The sequence below is a fragment of the Mesoplodon densirostris genome, chromosome 10 (genome assembly GCF_025265405.1).
Source record: "Mesoplodon densirostris isolate mMesDen1 chromosome 10, mMesDen1 primary haplotype, whole genome shotgun sequence".
Taxonomy (NCBI): Eukaryota; Metazoa; Chordata; class Mammalia; order Artiodactyla; family Ziphiidae; genus Mesoplodon; species Mesoplodon densirostris.
Genome location: NC_082670.1, coordinates 14790229 through 14817882, shown reverse-complemented (window position 1 = coordinate 14817882; position 27654 = coordinate 14790229). Strand labels below are relative to the sequence as shown.

Below are 27654 nucleotides of genomic sequence, written 5' to 3'. Positions count from 1 at the left end.
GATATAATAAATAACCAACTTTCCAGAGCTTTAGGTCATACTTCCGTCTTCAGCTCTATGTCCATATATGATTTTAAGCAGTAGCTTTAGGAAAGTTAATATGGGCATATATCCACTTCTGCTGCAAAAATTTAAAACTAAAAGCTATTGACATAAAGGATCCTATTGATCTCATTATCTGGCTCTGCCTTTTCCCTATATGTCTCCAGTAGTTCATCATGTAGACTAGGAGTTGGCAGACTATGGCCTGTATGCCAGATCCGTTTTTTTGGTACAGCATAGAAGCTAAGAATGGTTTTTCCATTTTTTAAATATTTGTAAAAAAAGATGAATGTACAACAATGACCATATGAACCAGCAAAAGCTAAAATATTTACTGTCTGGCACTTCATAGAAAAGGCTTGGTGACAGATCTAGACCATATATTTCTCTCTCATTTTACTTGGTTTATAGCTAGGTGAGTAAGCTGTGGGGCTTTTAAAAAATACATGGGTCCCCAGGCTGCACACTTGATTTTTTTTCTCTCTTAAATGTACAACCTATTTAGGTAAGTTGTGCCAGAAGACTGATACTAAAAATCAAGAAGTTTGGCTCACTGCTATTGATAGAAAAAATGTTTGTCTTAGCAAGCAGAGTGATTCTAATGAAATAGAACCTCAGGGTTGGAATAGATCGTTAAAGTTATCTAGTCTTCAAGGATCTTTTCCCATCCCAGTTTTCCAAATAATTACATAGCAACTGCTGTGTGCTAGTTCTAAGCTCTGCAGTGGAGATCAAAAGACAAATAAGAGTCTCTGTGTTAAGCCGTTCAATCTAGTTGGTAGGAGGGAAGAGGTCAAAGATTAGGAGGGAGAAAGTACAGTAAAGTATAACTTAAGAGCTAAGAAAGTGGTTTGCTCCAGATGGAGTATTTACCTCTTTATAGGGGCAGGTAGGGAGCAGAGATCCAGACAGGGAAACTTCATAGGAAGTAGCAATTTGATCTGAGCCTTAAAGGATAAACAGGAGAGGTTGGCATAACAAAAGAAAGAGATTTGGAGAAAACTGCAAAATTGGATTACACCGAAGGCCTATCTTGGCTTCAAAACAAACAAACAAAAAATTCTAGAGAAATGATCTTGAGCCCATACAACGTTAGGAGGTGAGGGCCAGAGACAGCCCTGATACTGAGTTTGGTTGTCCTTTGTTGCCCTTCTATATTTTCTGGCAACATTTTTTATTCTTTGTTATTATCAGTAACATTTGTATGTAACAGAAAAAGTTAAATTTAACAGTATGATAAATAGATTATGATATCATTGACTTACTGCATTGGTTTAGTTCAGTAGTTTCACCTCTGGCTTAAAGAAATATGTAGGTACATTAGTCATTTCTATAAGCAACTAATGCAGCAGGAGGCACACTGAATTTTTTTTTTTTTTTTTTTGCGGTATGCGGGCCTCTCACTGTTGTGGCCTCTCCCATTGCGGAGCGCAGGCTCAGCGGCCATGGCTCACGGGCCCAGCCGCTCCGCGGCATATGGGATCCTCCCAGACCGGGGCACGAACCCGTATCCCCTGCATCGGCAGGCGGACTCTCAACCACTGCGCCACCAGGGAGGCCCGGGCACACTGAATTTAATCAAGGTCTTGCGTCTTACTAGCTGTAAGACATTGGCTCACTTAACTACACAGATAAATTTTCCTCATTTATAATGAGATCAGCTGTCTTTGGATTTTTTTTTTTTTTGCTTTGTTTTTTAGGTCATATGGATCATGTATGTGAAAATAGTGCTATACAAATGCCTTTTTTCTTTATCCTTTTAATTACATTTTTAACCATGTCCTGGGTTCAGAGTACAGGTAAACCAGATCCTGCAAATGATATACAGAGGTGAACATGGCAAGAAATATTTACATGGCTACTTTGTGGCGAACACTCTTGTGGTTGTTAGGGACAGATAGAGCTAAATTAGATTGGTGTCTCTTCTTGTGGAGATTGTCAGATAACGCCCTTAAGAAACTTGTAGTGTAGTGGGAGAAGAGACATGTAACTAACTACAGTTTAAAAAACATAAATACATTAAATGTTTCTTTGGTGCCTTTTATGTATTCAGTCATTTGAGCCTCACAAAATTTTACAAACATGGCCATAGTTCGTCAAATCTGCAATGCCTGTAAGGCATCATTTTAATGTAGATTGCAAAATGTACCCCAGTATCTGAGATAAGGTGTGGGAGGGGGGGAGTGTTAAATTTAGCAAACTCTGGTATTATTACCTCCATTTTTACAGATGCGGAATCAGACACAGAAGGGTAAGTGACTTGCCTGAGAACGCGAAATTAGTCACTGGTGGAGTCAGGATTTGAACCAAGGAAGTTTGGCTCTAAAAACCTGTGTTCTAATTCACTGCTTCACAGTGCCTTCCAGAAAGAAGGGGCAAATGAATTGTAGGTCAAGTACTGTGGCATTACAGATTAATCAAGTTGGTGGTATTATGAAGATTTGGAGGAGGTGATTGCTAAATTGGGTTTAGACTCATGAGTGAGGTTTTCCTAAGTTGAGGAGGGGGAATGAAAGTAATGAAGACTTGAAAGGTCATGTAAAATTTAAGTAGGCATGTTTTTTAACTTTACTTCTCAGTTCTCCCAGGGCCCCTTCTCATTACCTCCAAAATACCAGATTGCCATGTTCACCTTAACTGCCAAAAATTGTACGTTGGGTTGCAATATCAAGGTCTGTCTTTTGAGATGCCTGTTTTCCAAAGTTACCTTTTTTTCCTATACATAATACCTTATCTTCAGGGCAGCTCAAATGATTCTTAGCAGCTGCAGGGCTAAAGCACATGATGTGAGTTATTTATCTGATTGCCTCCCTGCTCAAGATGAAACCCATAAGTATGAGTTTCTACAGAGTTTATTTTACTACTCAGTTTTCACTGTTTCCCCATGCCAACACTTACCAGTATGAAAAAGATACGTTACTGAATTCCTACCTTAAGTTTGTCACGGAGTAATTTGTAACTGGTTACTAAAGATAAGCGAATTCCAGTGTAAACAGCATAATTTGTTATTACAGAGATTCAGTTATTTGTGGGTCCAGTTCTGTCTACCAGAATGTAATGAAATAAGCATGATGTATCATGGTTAGTTAACACAGGTGTCACTGAGGCAGTCTTACTGCTATTCTATGTATCTATTCTATGTATTTGCCTTTTAAAGAAAACTTCAAGTTATTGGAGGAAATTACATTTGTATGATGAAAGAATTCCTTTACAAAAGGAAGCACTCATAATAGTAGTAATAGCTAATATTTATTGTTTCCTCTGTGCCCAGCACCATTAAAAGTACTTTTGTGTATTAATGTACTTACTCCCCCTAAGACTACTGAGTACTATTATTTCCCTCATTTTATAAACAAGGGAACTAGGGCCCAAAGATGTACTGGGTCTGGAATTAGAAACTAGGCAGCTTGCCTCCAGAGCCTACACTTACTAGGTTGTATCTTCTATAGTACTTCTGACAGTATGTTTGCAACCTTTTTGTTAATAGATGATAATAGGCTAGTTGTCCATTTAAAAAACCATAGAACACTCTCCCTTTTAGAAGATTTAAATATAGAAAGAAGCTTAGCTTTAATTTTTTTGTTTGTCCAATTGTAACTTTTTAAAAAATGTTTGTTTGTTTGTTTGGCTGTGTTGGGTCTTTGTTTCTGTGCGAGGGCTTTCTCTAGTTTCAGCAAGCAGGGGCCACTCTTCATCACGGTGCGCGGGCCTCTCACTTGGGGCCTCTCTTGTTGCGGAGCACAGGCTCCAGGTGTGCAGGCTCAGTAGTTGTGGCTCACGGGCCCAGTTGCTCCGCAGCATGTGGGATCTTCCCAGACCAGGGCTCGAACCTGTGTCCCCTGCATTGGCAGGCAGATTCTCAACCACTGCGCCACCAGGGAAGCCCCAATAGTAACATTTTATGGAGATGGCTTGATTATCCTTTATTTATCACTGCACAGTTTTATGCTTTATCAAACTATTACTACTCCCAATATGCAAGTTTAAAAATGGCACCATAGTGTGTGTTCTTTCTAAAATTTTACCTTATACCCTGGCCTTTAAAGGCTCTGAAAGTATTTTAATTATCTAACTATCTGATTTGAATGGGGATCAAGTGGTAATGTTTATAACATTGTTGCTCTCCCTTCCTCATCCCCCCCTATGCTTTCTGTAATAATTTAAGTTTATTATAAAATATTTGAATGACCCGCAGGTCCAGATTTTATTAACTTTTGACTAACGAGTGATATATAATAGTCATTATTCTGTGTATTAAGTGCATCAACAGAACTTATGAATTTTTAGTATTTCTTTTCAGAGCCTCGTGTGGTTCTTAGGAATTAAGTGCATGCTTAATAAACTTAAAACTTAGTTCAGGTTAGTCATAGAAAATTGATGAACCATTGATGCCTTTCCGGCAACCCCTATGTCTGGAACACCTCTGAGAATTAGGAAAAAAGTATAAATGGCCTCTAAATAGCAAAAATCCATAGGTGAAGCTTATAGACTTTATTTTTAGAAGCATGTTGGCCCTTTGACACTGCTTAAATGCATTTTTTTAGTCGCAGTTAAACTAGATAGGTTAGCTAGTTCCCGGCCAACAGTGTATTATTGAGGTAGTGTAGGGTGATACTATACTTAAGTAACTATGTTCAGTGGATGGCAGTGTAGCAAAAGGAAAGACAAGCACTAAAATCCAATGAACTGCACTTAGAAACAGCCTGAGCCCACCTAAGTTTAGAACAGGTTGGTCTATGTACTTTAATTTTCTTTAAGTTCAACATAATGTCTCTGTCCTTTAAAAAAAAAAAAAGGTTGAATTTTGATGGTCATCTGAAATTTAGAGTATAAAACATTTGGAGAAACATTCTGTCAAAAGTGATTTGCAGTGTTTTGGGTGTGTAAAGATGAGATTTTAAGTTATCTTGAGGTACTTGCCTTATATACAGGTACTTTTACCTTTGGGAACGTTAATGAAGAATTAACGTTTCCTAATTTCATAGACTCTGCTTAAGACAAAGCTACAGTGAACTATAATTTTATCATTTTAATCTAACCGTGTGTGTATACTTTGCTTTTATTTTATTAGCTGTGAGTTGGTGTTTAAGAAAACAAGTTCTGGAGTCAGATCTGTTTGAATCTCACTTCTTTATTTTATTATGTGACCGGACAAAACCTCTCTGAGCCTTCGTTTCCTCATACATTTATAAATAGTTTTTGAGCAGCTCCTTTGCACCATGCACTGTTTTAGGAGTTAGGGATATGTCAGTGAACACAGAAAGGTCAAAAAAATCCTGTCCTCGTGGAACTTACCTTTTAGTTGGGAGAGACTGACAATAAATAACAGAATATTAATAGTACCTGTATTTTAGAGTTTTTTTCAATATTAACTAAGGTCTGATGGGGTAGACTTTAGTTAAGGGACGGGTAGACAGTTTTCTATCTGTAGTGTGTAATAAATGTGAGCACCTAATAATTCAAATGTTTGATTCTTGACCTCACCTACTAGTCTCGTGTTGGGATAAAATTAAGTTCATTGAGTGTATTAGTCATCTCAAAAATTAATAATTAGTAATAAATTTTCATTGGTGATATTGAATACATTAGTTTTCTCTCATATTGTTGTGGGGTGTGGAGGAGTTGAGGGATCGCAGGTAATCTCTCATCAATGTATGTACTTTGTTTTTCTTTCCAACAGCCACCAAAAAAGACATCCAAAAGAGAAAAACCCAAACAGAAAGCCACTTCTAAAAGCAAAAAATCTGTAAAAAGTGCTAATGTTAAGAAGGCAGATAGCAGTACCACCAAGAAGAATCAAAATAGTTCCAAAAAAGGTATGTTAGAAATGACACATTTTCAGCAACCTAAAGATACACATTATATGCTATAATACAGTTTTTTTTTTTTTTTTTTTTTTTTTATAATACAGTTTTTAAGCATGTGTGGAAAATAGGTAAACTCTGAGGAACATTTGAGGGGGGAAAGTAGTATACCAGTTTTTTATAGTTCATAATTTTTTTAATCTAACACCTTTTCAAGGATCTGATGAACACTTATAGAATTCTTCCTAATCTGTCTTAATATTAATTTACTTTGCTATATAAGAAAAATTTATTTTCATGTCATAAAATGTCTTACTTTTAGAAAGTGAATCTGAGGATAGTTCAGATGATGAACCTTTAATTAAAAAATTGAAGAAGCCTCCTACAGATGAAGAGTTAAAGGAAACAGTAAAGAAATTATTGGCCAGTGCTAACTTGGAGGAAGTCACAATGAAACAGATTTGCAAAGAGGTAATTGGACAAATGCTGAGATCATTTTGCTTCTGTTTGAAAAATTCTTTCACCCATCCCTCAGTTGGAAGCTAGATTCTTATGTGCATTCATTCATTGAACAAATATTTATTGAATTACCACATGCCAGGCATTCTTACAGGTGCTGGGATACCACTTTCAGTAAAATAGTCAAAACCTCTGCCCTATTGGAGTCATTTCATAAATAACATTTGAATGTATACAGTGACTAAAGTTAAGGTGATACATTTCTAACTCCATAGGAGATGTTCTTTTCCTGATCTAGCAACTATTTTTATTGATGCATCCCTAGATTATGTTAGTTTAAATAAGCAGGATCTTGTGGACCACCTTATTTTCAATATTACTATGATAAATGAGATGTTATAGATTAGGTTCTTAGCTCAAACTTCTCTTAAGTTCTTCTGATGCTTCTCAGGAAATGAAATGATCTAGTCTTGAATATGATTCTGTAGCGATTCCATACTGTAGATCAAAATTGGAAGGTTTTAAAATCTAGTTTCTTATGGTAAAATGAAATTAAAATTTGAAATGTACCAAAGGTGGAATACTCTTTACTTTTTTAAGACATACTGTTTTTCTTATTCAGCATTTGCTGAGCCTCTGCTGCATATCAGGCACTGGGATAGATGTTAGAGGTGGAGCAGGAGAAGCCATTCGTTGGCTTTAGGGGTCTTGTGTGATCTAGTGGGTAGAAAGAGGTAGCAGTTTTAGTCACTTAGTACAGTGTGTGAGAGCGGTGTTAGAAGAGTACAGAGGGTGCCACACCACCACAGAACAGAGGGTACCTGCTTGGGAATGGGGGTTGGGGGAGTCTGAAAAGGCATCTTGGACGAGGTCTTAGAGCTTCAGCTTTCATACAGTTGAGGAACGTCAACACATTCACATAAAACATGACATATAATGACTGCGAGGAATAGTCAGTCATTAGTTTAATTTGGCTGAAGACTAGAGTTGGAAGGAATTCTTCACAGAAGTTAGGAGAGAATACTAAAGAATTCTGCAGATTTTATATGTGTTGTTACAGAGTTTGATTTTTCTCCCTGAAGCTAATGAGGAATTGGGAGGCAGGGTAGGTTATTGAAAGGTATTTGGCAGGAGCAGTCTAGGATGACCCTTAAAAAAAGAAAAAAAAAGATTTTTATTTTTTAAGGGTCATCCTAGATGCATCAAGAAGAACGGACTGGTGAAGAATGAGACAAGAGTCAAGAGAAACCTTTATATCATAATCAGAGTTACAGGGCTGCCGTAATCCAAGTCTGAAATCAAGAGAGCCTGATCACAGGTTGCTCCGTGTGGGTGTAAGGGCTTGGGCGCATTAATCATAGTAGGGAGTAGAACAAAAGGCACCTCCTGAGGGAAAGATGGGTTTTGTTCTAGACATTTTAAGATGGGGTATTTGAAACATCCAAGTGGGAGAAATTGTGAACATTGTAATTCTCCAAGGTAGGAGAGAAACCTAGACTAGGATTTTGCTGGGAGTTAAAACCAGAAGATAAGGTGGCCTAGAGAAGAAGGTAAAGGATGAGAAAGGCAAAGGACAGAGTCCTGGAGACCATTATCAAAGAGTTGGGAAGTTGTAAGAAATTGTAGAGTCAGTAGTAGAAGGAAGGCCAGAGAGAATAGTGCTGTTAAAGCCAAGCGAGGAGAGTTTCAAGAAGGGGCAGGGAGGGGTAGTTCCCTGCCTAAGAAAAGGTAATTAACGTACATGGGACAGTTGACAATGGCTGTGGAAAGTCGGGTCACAGAAAAATATAAATGACCCGTAAACGTGAAAACATTAACCTTCCCTACTAATGAGGAAGATAGAAATCAAAAGGAAATACTTTTGCTTATTAGCTTTAACAAAATCTTTATAAAGATTAACAGTTTTCAAGGTTGTCAATGGAATAGGGAAACGTACTCTCATCCTTTAAGTTGTAATAACTTTGGAGAATAATTAGGTAGTATATTAAAAGTTAAATGGCAAATACCCTTTAACCCAGCCATTCCATTTCTAGGTCTCTATCCTAAAGACATAGTCACGTCTGCACTAAATGATTTCAGTAATGTTAAGTGTGTCTGTAATACTGAAAAGTCAGAAACCACCTCAATGGCCATCAATAGGGAAATGTTTAAACTGTACATCCATCTTTTTTGGAATATGAACTGTGTAGCAGTTCAGAAGAACATGGAAGAACCTTCCAGGTATTGTCCAATTTTTAAAACAGAGGTATTTCCCTATTTGTGTAAATACAGAAAAACTGTATTGCCATTGACATATTTGTATGTTTGTATATAAACTCATTTTTAAAGGTCTGGAAGAATACACGGCAACTTGATAACTGGTTTTCTTTTGGGGAGGGGGACACGGGCAGACTGGAGGGAAGCTGGAAGGGTGACTAGTTCTGTTCCTTTGATGGCTTCTGTGAACACATTTGTGTACTTTTAAGGGGATTATTAATAACATGGAGGGAGAGGTCGGGTGAGAAGAACTTAAGGGTGTTTTTGGACTCAGCAATTAAGAGGCAGTTGTTCACATAATAGCAACCTTGAAGGGTGGTAAATGCCAGGGTTGTCCCTTGGACTGAGAATGAATAGTGAGGACGAGAATTAATAGTGAGGAAAGTGAAAGCTGATTTAGTCATTAAATTGGGGGAAGATACAAGTTGATAAAATACTTTTTAAGGTCAGAGGGGAGTGGAAGCATGCGTTAGGCTAAGGGACAATTCTGGGAAAGGAGAAGACGAAGGTACAGGAGCATTGAGGGTTGGGTCCCTGCAGAGGTAGAGGAAACAGGACTGTTGATGAATCCAGACAGAAATGAACTGGAGGAGAACAGGCATGTCAGAAAGTTGAAGGAATTCATAGTAATGGCTTCTTGGCTGAGAGCAGGAGTGTGGGACGCTTGAATAAGGGGATGAAATTGCCACTGATGAGAATGTAAGGGGGACCTGATTAGAAATCCTTGGGATTTCTAGGGAGGCTTTGACATTGAATACCAAGTGGGACCATTTTTTTTTAAACTTACTTTATTCAAGTATAGTTGATAAAATGGAACCATTCTTTTCAAATTTGTTGCATTTTCGCACAGAATTTAACCATATAAAAGCTGGTAGTTAGACCAATTAAGGATTGGAGTTTTGCAGAGAAAGAACAAAGGGCAAACAATTAGAGTAATGTAAATGATTGACTATATTTGCAGCGGTTGGCAAACTACAGCCTGTGGGCCTCTGTAACACAGACATATACCCATCCCTTTAAGTGTTGGCTATGGTAGCTTTTATGCTACAATGACATAGTTGAGTAGTTGTGATGGAAACTGTCACTGGAAAGCTGAAATCATTTACTGTCTAGCCCTCTACAGAAAACATTTGCTGACCTTGAATTAGACAGTAGGAGTGAAGCCAGCTTGGTGTATATGGCAGTTCAGGACCAGAAGTCATTGTGAAGCCAAGCAGCAGGTATCAAGTCGGAAAATTTAGAAAGTAAAAATTTAGGAGTGCAGGACTCAATGATACAACTTTGGGGAGGGGATTGAGCAGTGGTCTGGAGGCTGAAATTCATTAGAGTTTGAAGTTCAGGAATCATAAGTAGTGTCAGATGATGTCACAGAAAAAATAAGAGGATACCTAAAATATCTGATAGATAACCTACCAATATCAAGCATTTCATCCATTTAACCTAAGGTCTATCTAGAAGTTTTCCTCATCCATGTTTATTGTTAGTTCAACTGAAACTCCCACTTCTATAAAACACTGAGAATGTGTTCATGCTAGTTTACTGCTCTATATACAGTATTATTAAACCTACTCATTTGTTGTAGAATGCTACATGGTGAACCACTGGTGGTTAGAACGTACTGTTCAAACTTACATGCAGCTCTTTGTGCATAGCACACATTTCTTCATTATCCAAAGACAGAGGATATTATTGGATTTTTAAATCCACTTTTAACGTTGTTTTTCCTTTTCACTATAGGTATATGAAAATTATCCTGCTTATGACTTAACTGAAAGAAAAGAGTTCATAAAAACAACTGTTAAAGAGGTAGCTATGTCCAACTTTTCGAACTTTGATCATTTTGGGCTTATAAGACAGAAGAAATTATGTGTATCAAATACTGTGTATTTTTCAAAATATTTATGTCAGTAAATATCACATGTGATGCTCAGATTTCCTCAAAATGGGAAAGATAGTTATTTTCATTCCCATTTTAGAGCTTAAAAATAAAGTTTGAACATTAGTGACAAAACCTGGCCTCAGATGAAGATGTGGGTTCAGTGTACATGGGTAGCTGGGCATCTCAGAGTTCATACAACCACTTGAGCACATGTTCCTTGCTGTCCACCAGTTAAAGGCAGGAGAAGATGAACAGTAGCTGTAGTCTTATATTGAGCCCAGCTGATTTCTCAAGGTCACAGTAGTAAAATAGGAGTTAAAAAATATAATGAGGTTTTATGTGTTCCAACTATTGTATGTTGGGTATGAGGAAATAACGTTTCTCTTTCATTACAGCTAATTTCTTAAGAGGACAGAAACAGATGACCTGTACCCATGGATTTAAAGATCTGATTTATACCATTATACCAGCAAAGAGAATGTATTTCCTTTTCTAAATCTTTGCAAGCATTGTGTTGGTAGAACTTCCTTCTGACCTTTTTATCTTGAGTGTTAGGTGAATTTGCGTTTGCGGTTTTAAATTGCATTTCTATGCAGTTTTTAGTTTAAATTTTTGCATGGCAGTAATTGTCTCTTGCTTTTATAGTTGTATTTTGTACATTTTGGATTTCTTTATATAAGAGTATAGATTCTTGAACTGTTGTAGTTTTTAGTGTGCGCGTAATATTAGCTTAAGACATACTTTTAATCGTAGAACAGAAACGATCATAACTGGCATTTATACATGCAGAGACTATTGCAGTATTTAGCATATGAAATATTTTGAATACACATCTGTCAGTGTGAAAACTCAGTGGCAGTGTGTTCATCATATTAAAAATACACAAGCTTCAGCCGTCCAGATGACTGAATCGGAACTTTTCTCCTGCATGTGTATATATGTCAAATTGTCAGCATGACAAGAGTGACAGATGTTATTTTTGTATTTTTAAAAACGAATTTGTTGTATATAAAGTTTTTTTATTTCTTTTGTGCAGATCAATTTTTAAACTCATATAAGTACGTATCTTTACAGTTATTATAAACTATGAAATGTCAGTGTTCAGCCAGATGGTATGACGGAGCAGTGAAAGTCAGAATTCAGTGAAGAAAATACTGAAGGAACAGTTCTCTGCTTTGCCTTGGAAGTGTCATCAATTTATAGTTTTAGTGTTAACCCTGCAGCAGTGTCTGTAGATACATTTTATAGTGAGGATAGACCAAAATCAACACATCAAAACTTCAAAAATTTGGGAGAGTTGGATTAATTAGAAGCACATTTCGCTTATAATAAATGATCTGATTTTTATTAACTGCTTTTGCCCATATAAAATGCTGATATTTACAGGAAACCTGGCCACCTTTATAATTATGGTGAAAGTACCAGTTGTAATTCCAGATTAAGATAATGTGTAGACAGTAGTGGGTATCTGACAAAGTATTTCTCAAAAGTGATAATAGACTTATTTTTAACATTAAAGAAACTTAACATATTTGTGGAATCAGCGGTGTTAGGCTTTAAATTTTGGCCAATTAGGATTCTGGGTGATCACCATATGGACCATTCCTGAATGAGACTAATTTTGTCTTTTAAATTAACTGTCTTAATCGGTTTATTAAATTATGTCAATTTTAAAATAAAACATGCTTATACAAGAATTCGGCCTTTGATAAACCATTGAGTGTTTAAAATATCTTTGCATCATAGAACAGAAATATATAAAAATGATATATATTGACTGTTAACAGGTGTTTTCACAGGTTTGACTTGTTTCTTGATAAAGTTATTAAGACAGAGAGAGAAAGGTATACTTAATACAAATGAATGGAATAAACAACTAAATGAGACTTAATAATTGGCATTTGGTTTTAAATATTTAATTTGTTCCTATAAACCTTGTCAATAAAAACAATAAATCACCACCTCTGTCTCTTTGCATTTGATGTTTTAACATGTATTTCAGAATAGAGATTTTTAAATGGATTTAGCCCCACAGCCTATATAATTTGGAGTGCTCATCAGTGGTAACTGACCAATTTTACTTTGAATTAAATACATTACAAAGAAATCACTAGGGAAAACTTGGAAGTCCTCTCACAAAACTAAGTCGATCAAAGTTAACAATTATGTGTGACCATTTACTTGAAAGGGATATACAATAATGCCTATGACCTAAAAAGTCTAAAGAGTGTTTAGAGGTTGAGGGGGTTGAGTTGGTGTATGTGAAAGTTTGTGGTGAAGATGTATCTGCTTAAGAGTGTGCATTCACCACTATAGTGCACACTGTATTTGAAAAACAAGTTTTATTAAGCAGTTTTACACAATCAGCGGTTCACAGTCTGCAGTTAAAACATTGTGTATATTCACTGCTACTCAATTACAAAATCTTCAGACAGCAGTGAAAAACATACTCAACTCAAGAAAAGGTACCGTGGTTCTTTAAAGAACAAAATGTTAGGTGATGTCACTTGAGACGGGAAATGAGGGTTTTTTTTTTTTAATTTACCATACTTTATTTAGGTAGGTTTTCCCCTTGTTTGCTTATAGCAAGTTTAAGTGCCCAGAAACTAAAGTAATAATGTACTGTGAACCATTTCAACTTAAAATATTTTGCATTTATCACTCGACACATGCTATTCTCTTAACATTTTAATACATAAAACACTTGAAAGCAGAATACTTCCCAATCAGACCCAATGGGTCTCATCAGATAACCTAAATATCAACATTTTCCTGTGTTAACCTTGAAACCAATATACTGCTATTTGCTTTCTTTCAATTGTATAATACTTTGCTGGGGAGGGAGGTGTGTCTCAGCTCTGTCTACAGTTCACCGTATGTTCTTTCTATAAAATACGATTTCTACTTATAAGCTGACTTTAAATTTTAAAAATACCTAATATTTTGAAAAGTGGTTTTAAAGTCATTTTGAGTCCTTTTTTAAGCTGACCAATATATTGAAAGAATTATTCAAAGACTTTTTAAAACAAAAGCACATAAATTACCCATATTTCTAACCTGTAAACTGAAGTTTCATGGCAAGATGGGCATCCTGAAGACCCTGAAATCAATGTTTATTTTTTCTTGTCATGAGTGAAAGAAGGAAAAAGTAAATATTTACCATGTACTCAGGCTTTTAAGATATGGCTTATAAAATGTGTAATATTTACCACAATATTACACATTTTTCTGCAGTTTTCCAGTGGACCTGCCTATGGAATACTGAAAACGTAATTCTATAAAAAATATTCCTAGAGACGTAATCAGTTATTCTAAAAAGAGGCAGTGGGGAGAGGCTTTAATTATTCTGACGAGATCCTTCTGCTAGTGGTTGCCAAAATTGAGGCTATTTAAAGTGTGCCATCCACCCAAACATGACTAAGAAAAATAGCCATATTCTATGTCTAAAGTATGAAGACCACACTATCTCTTCCCAATTCTCAGTGATACAATAACATGTACTGTTGAAGGGATTGAAAATTTTGCTGTTTTGCCAATGAGTGCACAAATCTAAAATATTTTATTATAAAAGATACTTGAATTTAAATTTCTTTTGAACACCCAATGGGAAGAAATATGTACAATATAAAATAGAAGTTTCATTTACCTTTGAAGAGTTTGTGCTGTATTCAAAAAGGAAAGATTTCTATCTAAATTTTAAGTAAAAGCTCAATATTGGAGGTATATAAAAATCTTAAGGCTCATTGGCAAAGATACTGATAAGTTGTCATAGAGGAAAAGTACATGGCTTTTTTTTTTTTTTTAATCCTGCTTTATTGACTGGTTTCTCAATGTGTGAAAATTGGTCAGCCAAAAAAAATGTCAGATTTAAAGGGAATCTCCAGCCATGGAAGGATCATATCCAAGGTCTTAATTTAAGGTTATATTCTGCCTTATTCTGAGATCCGGAAGATTTAGCGCTAGTCAGACCTATGGAAAATGCCATTAAATATAAGTGCTTACAGAAGGATTCTTGGGGCTAGTGCTTTCAGAGTGGTAAAATGGGTTTACATTACCATGCCGCCTTAGAACATTTCAGTTTTGCTACCCAGAGAGGATTTTTTGTTTGATTTTATCAAAGTGAGGTTTAACATGTTTTTCAGACTCCCATTTGGGAGAAGAAAGCTGGGTCCAGATAAATTCTGTTTAAAATGCCGCAATCTTACTTGCTTCTCGAACACCACTCAAATATGCCCCTGTAACAGTTTGTGGAAAATGCCTGTTTGTTGCCTGTAAAAAAAAAAAAAATTGTATAATATGAGATCATGTATAAAGAATTTAGATGAAAATCAAAAGGTAAATACAAACTTACACTTTCTCTGATCCTCCTAAAATAAAGATTGCTGTCGCTCCTGTGTGCTCACATGAACACTCTACTCACCCATCCATAGCACCATGTTTCACCAAATTTATTCTGCAATATAGTCAGTGCTCCCATGAAGTACTGTGTGACATTCATTAAGATATTTTCTATGTATGCCATGTGCTGGAGTTAAGGATAATAAGACACAGTCCCCTCCCATCAGACAATCTTAGTTGTTAAAATCAGTGATAAGTAAAACAAGCACAAAAAATGAATCACAGTTCATCCACGGCTGGAATTTTGCTAGATGGGTATAACAGAAAGAGGTGGGTTACTCCAAGGACAGATGAGTTCAACAGGAAGGGAAAAGACAAAAGGTGAGGACTGTCAACAGGAGAACCTCACTTTCAAGGAGGTTATAGTGGGAACAGAATAAGCAAACCAGGAGGACAGGAAACTTGAATTAATGACCGTTAGGTATTAAAGACAAGGTCTGGGATGTGGTTATGGGGAAAAGTAGCTGAAATGGGAGTTGAGTAGGTCATAGAAAAGGGAGGATAAGAAACAGATGAAGTTCCACGTGAACTAATTTAGGTTCCATGTCACCTAAACTGATGAATGGAATGGAAAACATCCAGGTGCCAAAGACTTTAATAAATGGGGGAATGACCAGGAGATCAGTAGGAATACAATTACAGGGGGAGAGAGTCACAGAGTGACAGAAACTTCAAAGAAATGGCTTTTATAAGAAGATGAGGTAACAACTATCAAAGCAGCAAAGGAAAGTCAAAAACTTCCAAACCCTGTTCATGACCCTTTGGCACATTAGTCTAATAGGGCCATCTCTTGGAAGCAGTTCACAGCTGTTGCCTGGAATGCAACCATTATGCTCTGTTCCTACAAAGTTGGCTCTTCACAGGCCAAGGAGGAATCAAAGACAGCTGTTTTTAAAATTACATTCTTTTGTAAAAATTCAAAAACCCTGAAGCGAAAAAATTAAAAACAGTATTTTAGATGAACCAGGAAGACCTGTATAATCCCAAACTACAATATACAAAGTATGAAGGCAGATCAAAGAGTGCTGAGAATTCACTTTATTCTGCTAAACTGGGTGGATGTGTGTGTGTGGGGGGGTGGGAAATAGCAAAGGGAAACCAATTCACCCTGAAAAATCCTTTATAAATCTCAGCCATTGGTGGCATCATGGAGGCAGAGGCTTGGCAAGGGTGAAAAACTGAGGACTGGTTTAAAAGACTATGAAGAGCGGGACTTCCCTGGTGGTGCAGTGGTTAAGAATCCGCCTGCCAATGCAGGCAACACAGGTGCGATCCCTGGTCCGGGAAGATCCCACGTGCTGCTGAGCAACTAAGAAACACAACTACTGAGCCTACAACTACTGAGCCACAACTACTGAGCCTGTGCTCTCAAGCCTGTGCTCCACAACAAGAGAAGCCATGGCAATGAGAAGCCCACGCACTGCAATGAAGAGTAGCCCCCCACTAGATGCAACTAGAGAAAGCCCATGAGCAGCAACGAAGATGCAACATGGCCAAAAAAAAAAAAAGACTTTGAAGAGCAATTTGGTCCCTCATCAGGTTCCCCACTCCCCCTACTGCAACCCCCAGGAGTTCTGAGGTACAGGGCAGGGGTAAGGTTCCAAACAAAATGCAATTAAGTATAACTAAGAGTAAGGCTTCGAGTTTCCAGAATGCCAGGAGGTGAGCCTCTATCATGCAAATGAGAAACTAAGAGAAAAGAGCTATAGATAGATCCTGATGTTTGGGCGCCCAACCTCCAGTTGACAAGCTTGCTGGAACTTTCAGTTGGCTTTTTAAAAAGTGCCTCACTCAAATCTGAACAGTCAAGGACTGGACATTCGGACATATGGGAGGCAAAGACTTAAAGTAAACAAAATAGGAACTCAGGAGCCATGTAAGGAGCAAGTTACAAAGCAAGAAGAAAATGCTACCAAAAAGGAATAATCTTAGAACAAGAAAGTGCTCATAAAGTAAAGGAGCCAACGTTTAAAAAATCGACTCAAGGTTTAGAATATAAAAAACAGCAAAGAGTAACAGCAAAGAAGATTAGATAATCAATTCAACAGTTCCAATATATGAAATAGAAGATCTAGAAATAAGAGAAAAATTGTAGGAACGAAATAAGCAGAGTAAAAAAAATCTAGAAGATGAAGGACATGAGCTCCAGGATTATAAGGAATGCAAAAAAAAGGCACAGAAAGGATTAGGAATCAGAACAACAAAACATTTCTCAACAGAAGTAAATCAAGAAAGAAGAAAGGCTGACTTCACACCCATTAGGACAGCCATTATAAAAAAACAGAAAATAGTAAGTGTTGACGAGGATGTGGAGAAACTGGACCCCTTGTGTGCTGTTTGTGGGAAGGTAAAGTGGTGCAGCTGCTGTGGAAAAGAGTGTGGTGGTTCCTCAAAAAACTAAAAAACAGAATTAATATATGATCCAGCAATTCCACTTCTGGGTATACACCCAAAATAACTGAAAGCAGGTTCTCGAAGAAATCTTTGTACACCCAGGTTCATAGCAGCACTATTCACAATAGCCAAAAAAGACAGAAGCACCTCAGGTGTCCATGACAGATGAACAGATAAACTAAATGTGATAGGTGCATATAATGGAATATTATTTAGTCTTAAAAAAGAAGGATATTCTGACACATGCCACAACGTGGATGCAATTTGAGGGCATTACGCTAAGCAAAATTAGCCAGTCACAAAAGGACAAATACTCTATGATTCCACTTATATGATGAGGTACCTAGAACAAATTCAGAGAGAGAGAGACAGTAAGTTGAATGGTGTTTGCTGGGAGCTGGGGGAGGGGGAGTTGTACACAGTTTCGGTTCTGCAGTATAAAAATGTCCTGGAGATGGATGGTGGCAATGGTTGTACAATAGTGTGGATGTGTTTAATGTCTCTTAACTGGACACTTGAAGGTAGTTTAGGTGGTAAATTTTGTTATGTGTTGTTTGCCACAATTTTAAAAATAAATATTGAAAAAAAAGAAAAAAGAGAGGGATCTAGGAAATAAGAACCCCAAGCCTGGAAAGTGGTAAGGAGGAGTGCTGGGAGGACAGCTCTGCAGGAGTCCCCGGGATCAACCAGTGCAGCCTGGAGCAGAGGGAAGATGCCAGGAAAGGGGGCTTTGAGAAACAGAACCTACAGGCCGGCCAGAGGGATTCAACTGTGAATTAGAGACGACTCAAGAATGGGGAGGCTTTGGAATTTCCTGGCAGTCCAGTGGTTAAGACTCTGTGCTTCCACTGCAGGGGACACAGGTTCCATCCCTGGTCTGGGAACTAAGAGTCGTGCGTACAACGCAGCCAAAAAAAAAAAAAAAAAAAAAAAAAAAAAAGAGTGGGGAGGCTTAAGGAGTGGTGTAAAAAGGATTAAGCTAGTGAAAAAAGAGGCCATTATGACCAAAGAGAAAACAGCTGTGTAAGAAAGGAATCAGCGAACGCCTTCCTTCCTGGCTCAGCAGTAAGCAGCCACACCATATAAGCACTGACACCAGTTTAGTGAAAAGTGTGAAAAAACCAGGGCGGGACCTGATAGGACGTCGGGAGATAATGTCTAACTTCTTAAATCAGAAGACAACAGTATAAAAATCTTGAAGTAAATTCCAGAAGAAACAGGAGAAAGAGTTAAAAATGGCTGCTTGGGGAGTTTGAGGAGGATGCTGTCAGGGTACCTGCTGCTTGTTGCCGTGAGACTTTTGACGGCATTTGATGTTGCTTTTAAACTCTGGACATAGATCCCTTTAATTAAAAGCAAGTGATCAAAATGAAAGCAATCAGGGTCGGAGTCCCCGTACACACCTCGCCAGCAAAAAAGATGGTTCCTTGTATTTCCTCAGCAAGGATGTCGTAGGCCTCACCACTGCCCCCTGTCTTCACGAAGCTGTATGCCATCTGGATCCAGGGGTCTGTGCTCCACCGGGTGACAAAATACTTCGTGGGATCTGGGACTTCCTGTGTCAAGTAGAAGGAATTGGAAAACGGGATCAAGAAGGGACTTAGACTTGATGTAACCCAACGTATAAAATTACAGTTCTTCCTCCATCTAGAAAGTGAGTTAATCCCTGTAGCATTCTGAGAGCAGTTCTCAGCATGACCCTCCAGCCCCCTTGATGCTCTGCCCAGGCGCCGTCTCTGTGCATTTTCCTCTTTCGCTGCCCCAACTCTCTGACCTTCCCCAGCACACACACACATCTCCCCACTTTAATACTTTATCATTCTGCCAGAGATGCTTTCTCCCACCTACCAGGGGCCATCACCAACGGCGAAGAGTCCAGGCATTCCCCTTCCCATCGCCTGAAACGCGCTGGACCAGGGGAGGAAAGGGACGGGCAGGGTCTTAGGACCTCTCACTGGAATTCTCAACAGGCTTCTTCACAAATCAGCTACACAGGTTAGGTTTCACTCTACGTTTCAAATAATTTTCTAGGCTGACCTCTGCCAAGTGCCACCATGAAATAGATTTCTATGGAACCTGTGTTAAGTTCCAAATAACTGATTTGAAAACAAATTTTTGAACAAAAGCCCCAAGCTAATAAGAACTACTGTGAGATAGAATCACATCATGTGAAATAAGCGATACCCCGAGGGCCCCCCTCTCTTGAACGTATGTAACATTTGAGGCATTTTCATTTCTTTGTACTTCTGCTCCTTTATTTGAAAAAGTTACATGTCACGCCATTTATACATCTCCAGAGACTGTGAGATTTAGTAAATTGGCAAATAGAAAGTACCTTGAGCTTCTTGGAGAAAAGGGAGAGAAGAGACTTGCTGTGGGGTACAGAAAATTCTGGACAATGTCCCTTTGATTGGAAAACTGTTGTCAAAGCTTGCTAGGGTTTGGGTAAATACAGAATCTGTGGGAAATGCTGAGCCTTTTACCTCCTTAGGAAAGAATGGGGGTGTGCATGATGTGAGACAAAAGGAAGGAAGACAATCATGTAAAAGGAGGAATGGGGTACTATTATGCACTGTGTCCCCCCCAAAATTCAGATGATGAAACCCTAACCTCCAGTACCTCAGAACGTGACTGTATTTGAGATGCGGCCTTTGACGAGGTAATTAAGTCAAAATGGGATCATTAGGGTGGACCTTAATCCAGTGTGACAGGTGTCCTTCTAACAAGAGAGGATTAGAACACAGACAAGAGACAGAGACGCACCCATGTGAGGACACAGTGGGAAGGCAGCCGTCTGTGAGCCAAGGAGAGAAGCCTCAGGAGAAACCAACCCCTTGATCTGGCGACACCTTGATCTTGGACTTCTAGCCTCCAGAATTGTGAGAAAATAAATTTCTGTTGCTTGAACTACCCAGTTTGTGGCATTTTGTTATGGCGGCCTGAGCAAACTAATCCAGGTACTTAAGTGGAAAGTTGGATACTGAAAGAAATAAGAGAAATGTGGTCCACCGCCTCAAGGTCCTTCATTTCTGGTATTGATGGATTAGCTTTGGGTTCAAACCACTCCAAACAGTGAAGTTAGCAGCAAGCGTGTCTTTCTCTCTCTTTTTTTTTTAACATCTTTATTGGAGTATAATTGCTTTACAATGTTGCATTAGTTTCTGCTGTATAACAAAGTGAATCAGCTATACGCCTACATGTATCCCCATATCCCTTCCCTCCCACTCCCCCATCCCACCCCTCTAGGTGGTCACAAAGCACCGAGCTGATCTCCCAGTGCTATGCGGCTAGTCTTTCTCTTTTCAAAGAGGGGTGTCTGACCTGCTCCTTGAAGAGCTCGCGCAGGGTGGCCATGCACTGCTGCAGCACCTGCTTGTCCTCCAGGCTCTTGACGGCCGCCACCGCCTCCCCCGCGATCACTGACATCAACACGCTGTGCTGCTTCTGGACACGTGACGGGAAAAGCACTTTACATTTTGGACTTCGGGCACCAAAGTCTCTAGACGCACAGTTCCAAACAGAGAAGGACCTCATCCTCACATCAAATGTCATCATTTCCTACTGTCCTGTAGCCTCCTTTCCATCACCCAGGCCACACGTACTCATTATTCGAATAATATTTACGCATTTTATTGTTCCCTGCTGGAAAAACTCCGGAAGTCATGTAAATATCAAATTCCGGGTTCTTTTGGCTTTTCCCTTCTAAGAACTTGTTTTAGAAGAAGTAGAATGACATTGAGAAAGGAATTCTGCCCATCAAATAATGGGAAAAAACCTTCTCAAACAGTAAGGACATTTTGCCCTTGGCTCCCACGTGGAACCTTTGAAGATAAAGTGTATTGGAACAAAGAGTCAGGAGGAAAAACAACTGTGATTCTTTGGCAGGACATCATCACAACCGTCACTTGTGAGCCCCAGGTATGTCCTCTCCTCGTCTTCCTTCCCCCACCAATCACATCCACCGACTCCCAGACCTGTCCTCACCTGCGCCAGTCATATCCCATCCCCCACCAGGGCTCCCTGGGGGACTCTCGGGGGGGTACATTTCAAGCACCACTCGTGACTGTGCTGACACCCATTCTCCCTAAAAGGAATCCTTCCATCAGCCTGAAGTAACACATTTCCACAGCAACAAATTCATTTCCCAGGGAGCAATATTAGTACTTTAAGAAAATATGGCAGATATTGGGGCTCCTTTCCTACAGGAAAATGTCCCATCCAAGTGTCCCCCCAGAATATAAACAGACCTCTGGAGTGTCCACTATGTCCATTAGTTCTTGGACTCAACACACAAGTAGTTACCAAACCAAATTCTGAAATGTAATAAGGGAATTCAAACCACATTCCACCAATGATTTTACCTGGGGATCCATGTCATAGAACACGGCAAAAAGCCCTCGCTTGCTGGCACTAGGAGAAACGTGACCAAAAAAGTCAGCCCCTTGGACTTTACTGTCCCAAAACCTATAGGGAAATTGCAAGGCAATCTGGAAAGCGAGCAAGAGAAAGGTGGTTAACAGCTTCTTGAAATCAGAAGTACAGCAATCTCTAAGAAGCCAACCTATAGCTCTTAAATACTTCAATTAAAAAAAAAAAAGATGTTCAAAAACCTCAGACATTTCTAAATACTCCCTTTCCATTCTCCTACCTCCTTTGTTCTCTTTGTGACCATCTGGCTTTTTATGCCATTCAGTCCTGTACTCCCACAGATAACGGTGGGAACCACTGACAACTTCTAGGCTAATCTGAAGATGAAGAACATCCCTGAGACCTGGTCTTGAACCTTACATCCATGAGATAAATTCTTACTAATCATACGTCTGCTGGTATCTACTGTAGCGCTGAGAGATTCTGCTAAAGGAGGTTTTCAAGGCAAAGGATGTATAAAACACTCATCACTGGGGCTAATTAGTGCAGGGTAGACATGGAAAGCAGAAAAAAAAAAAAAGAATTGCTTATTTATATACCCAGTTCAAATTCTGAATAACAAGTCATTCTCCTAAAATCAAAACTCCCAGACCTTAGCCAGCTCTCCTCTTTTTGTTTTGTTAATATCCTTTTATATTCTTCATGAACAATTACTCAAAGGAAAAGGAAATCTTCGAATTTGATTTGGATTCAAAAATGACCTGCTACTTGCCAATACCAGAAGTTAAGGAACCCCTGTCATCTGATACTCATCTCTCTACTTCTGAGGCTTAAGTAATTCAGTTACCTTTTCAATGATGCCTGCACCTAAGCTGTTGATAGCCTTCATCTTCTTGTCTGACAATGGTGGATTAAACTGAAGGGAACCTTTCTGCAGTAAGGCCAGGGGCACAGTGACTAACACCTGTGGGAAATAATGAACAGTTAACATACAAACAGCAACTGAATCTAATACTCAGTGGGTTCATTTCCAGGAAAATCTTAATGCCTAAAGAACTGCCCACCCCCCTTTTTATTGCCAGTAATGAGATTATCAACATCCTATGTTGTTACACTGGTAAGAAGAATAACTGCCATGTACAGTTGTGCAGGCTGTTTACTGAACAAGAGTGGACTGGCTGAGCAGAAGCAACATTCATATGGAGGAATCTGCATTAAGGTTTTGATGCATTAATAACCCTGGGTAAGAAGAGTCAGCAGATCTCAATCCTGAAAAGCAATGCTGTAAGAGGAAATAGCCCTAAATACAGAGTCAGGAGAACTAGATTTTGTGTATCATTCCTGACACTTTCTAATGTGTGGCCAAGGTAATACCTGCCCTACTAACCTTAAAGGATTGGGGAAATGCTTAAAACTAAAACTCTTACAATATACATCAGTATGCTTCATAAATGGTAAAGCACATCACAAACACTAGGGATGATTATAATCATGTAAAGCCACACACCTTTTTTTTTAAAGGAGGAAACAATTTATTGCAGGTTTTCAACTAGTTTACAGACTCATTTAGAGCCTCCAAGAACAACTCACAAAACCAGACCATCAAAGGGCGTTGCTGTCTCTCCATACAATCAAGAAATTTCTGGTGAACTATCTGCTGAACAATCATCGACAGGAAGACACTAGAACTCACCAAAAAGGATACCCCATACTCAAAGACAGAGGAGAAGCTGCAGTGAGACGGTAAGAGGGGTGCAATCACGATAAAATCAAATCCCATAACTGCTGGGTGGGTGACTCATAAACTGGAGAGCACTTATACCACAGAAGTCCACCCACTGGAGTGAAGGTTCTAAGCCCCACGTCAGGCTTCCCAATCTGGGGGTCCAGAACCGGGAGGAGGAATTCCAAGAGAATCAGACTTTGAAGGCTAGCGGGATTTGACTGCAGGACTCCAACAGGACTGGGGGAAAAAGAGACTCCACTCTTGGAGGGCACACACAAAGTAGTGTGCGCAGTGGGACCCAGGGGAAGGAGCAGTGACCCCATAGGAGACTGAACCAGACCTACCTGCTAGTGTTGGAGGGTCTCCTGCAGAGGCGGGGGGTGGCTGTGGCTCACTGTGAGGACAAGGACACTGGCAGTGGAAGTTCTGGGAAGTACTCCTTGGCATGAGTCCTCCCAGAGTCCACCATTAGCCCCACCAAAGAGCCGGATAGGCTCCAGTGCTGGGTTGCCTCAGGCCAAACAATTAACAGGGAGGGAACCCAGCCCCACCCATCAGCAGACAAGCAGATTAAAGTTTTACTGAGCTCTGCCCACCAGAGCAACACCCAGCTCTACCCACCACCAGTCCCTCCCATCAGCAAAGTTGCACAAGCCTCTTAGATAGCCTCATCCACCAGAGGGCGGACAGCAGAAGCAAGAAGAACTACAATTCTACAGACTGTGGAACAAAAACCACATTCACAGACAGATAGACAAGATGAAAAGGCAGAGGGCTATGTACCAGATGAAGGAACAAGATAAAACCCCAGAGAAACAACTAAATGAAGTGGAGATAGGCAACCTTCCAGAAAAAGAATTCAGAATAATGATAGTGAAGATGATCCAGGACCTCAGAAAAAGAATGGAGGCAAAGATCGAGAAGATGCAAGAAATGTTTAACAAAGACCTAGAAGAATTAAAAAACAAACACCTAGAAGAATTAAAGAACAAACAAACAGAGATAACTGAATACAATAACTGAAATGAAAACTACACTAGAAGGAATCAATAGCAGAATAACTGAGGCAGAAGAACGGATAAGTGACCTGGAAGACAGAATGGTGGAATTCACTGCTGCAGAACAGAATAAAGAAAAAGAATGAAAAGAAATGAAGACAGCCTAACAGACCTCTGGGACAACATTAAACACAACAACATTCACATTATAGGGGTGCCAGAAGGAGAACAGAGAGAGAAAGGACCCGAGAAAATATTTGAAGAGATTATAGTCAAAAATTTCCCTAACATGGGAAAGGAAATAGTCACCCAAGTCCAGGAAGTACAGAGAGTCCCAGGCAGGGTAAACCCAAGGAGAAACATGCTGAGACACATAGTAATCAAACTGACAAAAATTAAAGACACAGAAAAATTACTGAAAGCAGCAAGGGAAAAACAACAAATAACATACAAGGGAACTCCCATAAGGTTAACAGCTGATTTCTCAGCAGAAACTCTACAAGCCAGAAGGGAGTGGCATGATATATGTAAAGTGATGAAAGAGAAGAACGTAAAACCAAGATTACTCTACCAGGCAAGGATCTCATTCAGATTCGATGGAGAAATCAAAAGCTTTACAGACGAGCAAAAGCTAAGAGAATTCAGCACCACCAAACCAGCCCTACAACAAATGCTAAAGGAACTTCTCTAAGTGGGAAACACAAGAGAAGAAAAGGACCTACAAAAACAAACCTGAAACAATTAAGAAAATGGTCATAGGAACATACATATAGATAATTACCTTAAATGTGAAAGGATTAAATGCTCCAACCAAAAGACACAGGTTTGCTGAATGGATACAAAAACAAAAACCATATATATATGCTGTCTACAAGAGACCCACTTCAGACCTAGGGACACATACAGACTGAAAGTGAGAGGATGGAAAAAGAATTCCATGCAAATGGAAATCAAAAGAAAGCTGGAGTAGCAATTCTCATATCAGACAAAATAGACTTTAAAATAAAGACTATTACAAGAGACAAAGAAGGACACTACATAATGATCAAGGGATCTATCCAAGAAGAAAATATAACACCTGTAAATATTTATGCACCCACCATAGGAGCACCTCAATATGTAAGGCAACCACTAACAGCTATAAAAGAGGAAATCGACAGTAACACAATAATAGTGGGGGACTTTAACACCTCACTTACACCAATGGACAGATCATCCAGACAGAAGATTAATAAGGAAACACAAGCTTTAAATGACACAATAGACCAGATAGATTTAATTGATATTTATAGGACATTCCACCCCAAAACAGCAGATTACACTTTCTTCTCAAGTGCACATGGAACATTATCCAGGATAGATCATATCCTGGGTCACAAATCAAGCCTCAGTAAATTTCAGAAAATTGAAATCATATCAAGCAACTTTTCCGACCACAACACTATGAGATTAGAAGTCAATTACAGGGAGAAAAATGTAAAAAACACAAACACATGGAGGTTAAACAATACGTTACTAAATAACCAAGAGATCACTGAAGAAATCAAAGAGGAAATCAAAAAATACTGAGAGACAAATGACAACAAAAACGCGATGATCCAAAACCTATGGGATGCAGCAAAAGCAGTTCTAAGAGGGAAGTTTATAGCTATACAAGCCTACCTCAAGAAACAAGAAAAATCTCAAATAAACAACCTAACCTTACACCTAAAGGAACTAGAGAAAGAACAAACAAAACCCAAAGTTAGTAGAAGGAAAGAAATCATAAAGATAAGACAGAAATAAATGAAATAGAAACGAAGAAAACAATAGCAAAGATCAATAAAACTAAAAGCTGGTTTTTTGAGAAGATAAGCAAAATTGATAAACCTTTAGCCAGACTCATCAAGAAAAAGAGGGAGAGGACTCAAATCAATAAAATTAGAAATGAAAAAGGAGACATTACAACGGACACCGCAGAAATACAAAGCATCCTAAGAGACTACTACAAGCAACTCTATGCCAATAAAATGGATACCCCAGAAGATATGGACAAATTCTTAGGAAGGTATAACCTTCTAAGACTGCACCAGAAAGAAACAGAAAATATGAACAGACCAATCACAAGCACTGAAACTGAAACTGTGATTAAAAATCTTCAAACAAACAAAAGTCCAGGACCAGATGGCTTCACAGGCGAATTCTATCAAACATTTTGAGAAGAGCTAACACTGATCCTTCTCAAACTCTTTCCAAAAAATTGCAGAGGAAGGAACACTCCCACAATATCACCAATGAATATACACTGAAAAATCCTCAACAAAATACTAGCAAACAGAATCCAACAACACATTAAAAGGATCATACACCATGATCAAGTGGGATTTATCCCAAGGATGCAAGGATTCTTCAGTATATGCAAATCAATCAATGTGATACACCATATTAACAAACCGAAGAATAAAAACCATATGATCATCTCCATAGATGCAGAAAAAGCTTCTGACAAAATTCAACATCCATTTATGATAAAAACTCTCCAGAAAGTGGGCACACAGGGAACCTACCTCAACATAATAAAGGCCATATATGACAAACCCACAGCAAACATCATTCTCAATGGTGAAAAACTGAAAGCATTTCCTCTAAGATCAGGAACAAGACAAGGATGTCCACTCTCACCACTACTATTCAACATAGTTTTGGAAGTCCTAGCCATGGCAATCAGAGTATAAAAAGAAGTAAAAGGAATCCAAATTGGACAAGAAGAAGTAAAACTGTCACTGTTTGCAGATGACATGATACTACACACAGAGAATCCTAAAGATGCTACCAGAAAACTACTAGAGCTAATCAATGAATTTGGTAAAGTTGCAGGATACAAAATTAATGCACAGAAATCTCTTGCATTCCTATACACTAACAATGAAAAATCAGAAAGAGAAATTAAGGATAGAATACCATTCACCATTTCAACAAAAAGAATAAAATACCTAGGAATAAACCTACCTAAGGAGGTACAAGACCTGTATGCAGAAAACTATAAGACACTGATGAAAGAAATCAAAGATGACACAAACAGATGGAGAGATATACCATGTTCTTGGATTGGAAGAATCAATATTGTGAAAATGACTATACTACCCAAAGCGATCTACAGATTCAATGCAATCCCTATCAAATTACCAGTGGCATTTTTTACAGAGCTAGAACAAAAAATCTTAAAATTTGTAGGAGACACAAAAGACCCCGAATAGCCAAAGCAGTCTTGAGGGAAAAAAACACAGCTGGAGGAATCAGACTCCTTGACTTCAGAGTATATTACAAAGCTACAGTAATTAAGACAATATG

At 38.6% G+C, this 27654-nt stretch overlaps 2 protein-coding genes across 7 annotated transcripts in view; one reads left to right on the top strand and one right to left on the bottom strand.

The window, feature by feature from the left end:
- The window catches only part of DEK (DEK proto-oncogene), a 30464-nt gene extending 18063 nt beyond the window's left edge, over nucleotides 1–12401 (top strand). For both annotated transcript variants that reach the window (XM_060109143.1, XM_060109144.1), the window contains exons 8-11: nucleotides 5723–5858; nucleotides 6169–6317; nucleotides 10299–10367; nucleotides 10836–12401. In XM_060109143.1, coding sequence (XP_059965126.1) covers nucleotides 5723–5858; nucleotides 6169–6317; nucleotides 10299–10367; nucleotides 10836–10847 — 366 coding nt within the window. In that variant the 3' untranslated portion in view covers nucleotides 10848–12401. The remainder of the gene's footprint in view (nucleotides 1–5722; nucleotides 5859–6168; nucleotides 6318–10298; nucleotides 10368–10835) is intronic.
- A 366-nt stretch (nucleotides 12402–12767) lies between these two features.
- KDM1B (lysine demethylase 1B) overlaps nucleotides 12768–27654 on the bottom strand; it is a 57466-nt gene continuing 42579 nt past the window's right edge. For all 5 annotated transcript variants that reach the window (XM_060109138.1, XM_060109142.1, XM_060109139.1 and 2 more), the window contains 5 exons: nucleotides 22448–22564; nucleotides 21594–21719; nucleotides 20554–20676; nucleotides 18636–18788; nucleotides 12768–14709 (listed from right to left, as the gene is read on the bottom strand). In XM_060109138.1, the coding sequence (XP_059965121.1) occupies nucleotides 14626–14709; nucleotides 18636–18788; nucleotides 20554–20676; nucleotides 21594–21719; nucleotides 22448–22564 (603 nt within the window). In that variant the 3' untranslated portion in view covers nucleotides 12768–14625. The remainder of the gene's footprint in view (nucleotides 14710–18635; nucleotides 18789–20553; nucleotides 20677–21593; nucleotides 21720–22447; nucleotides 22565–27654) is intronic.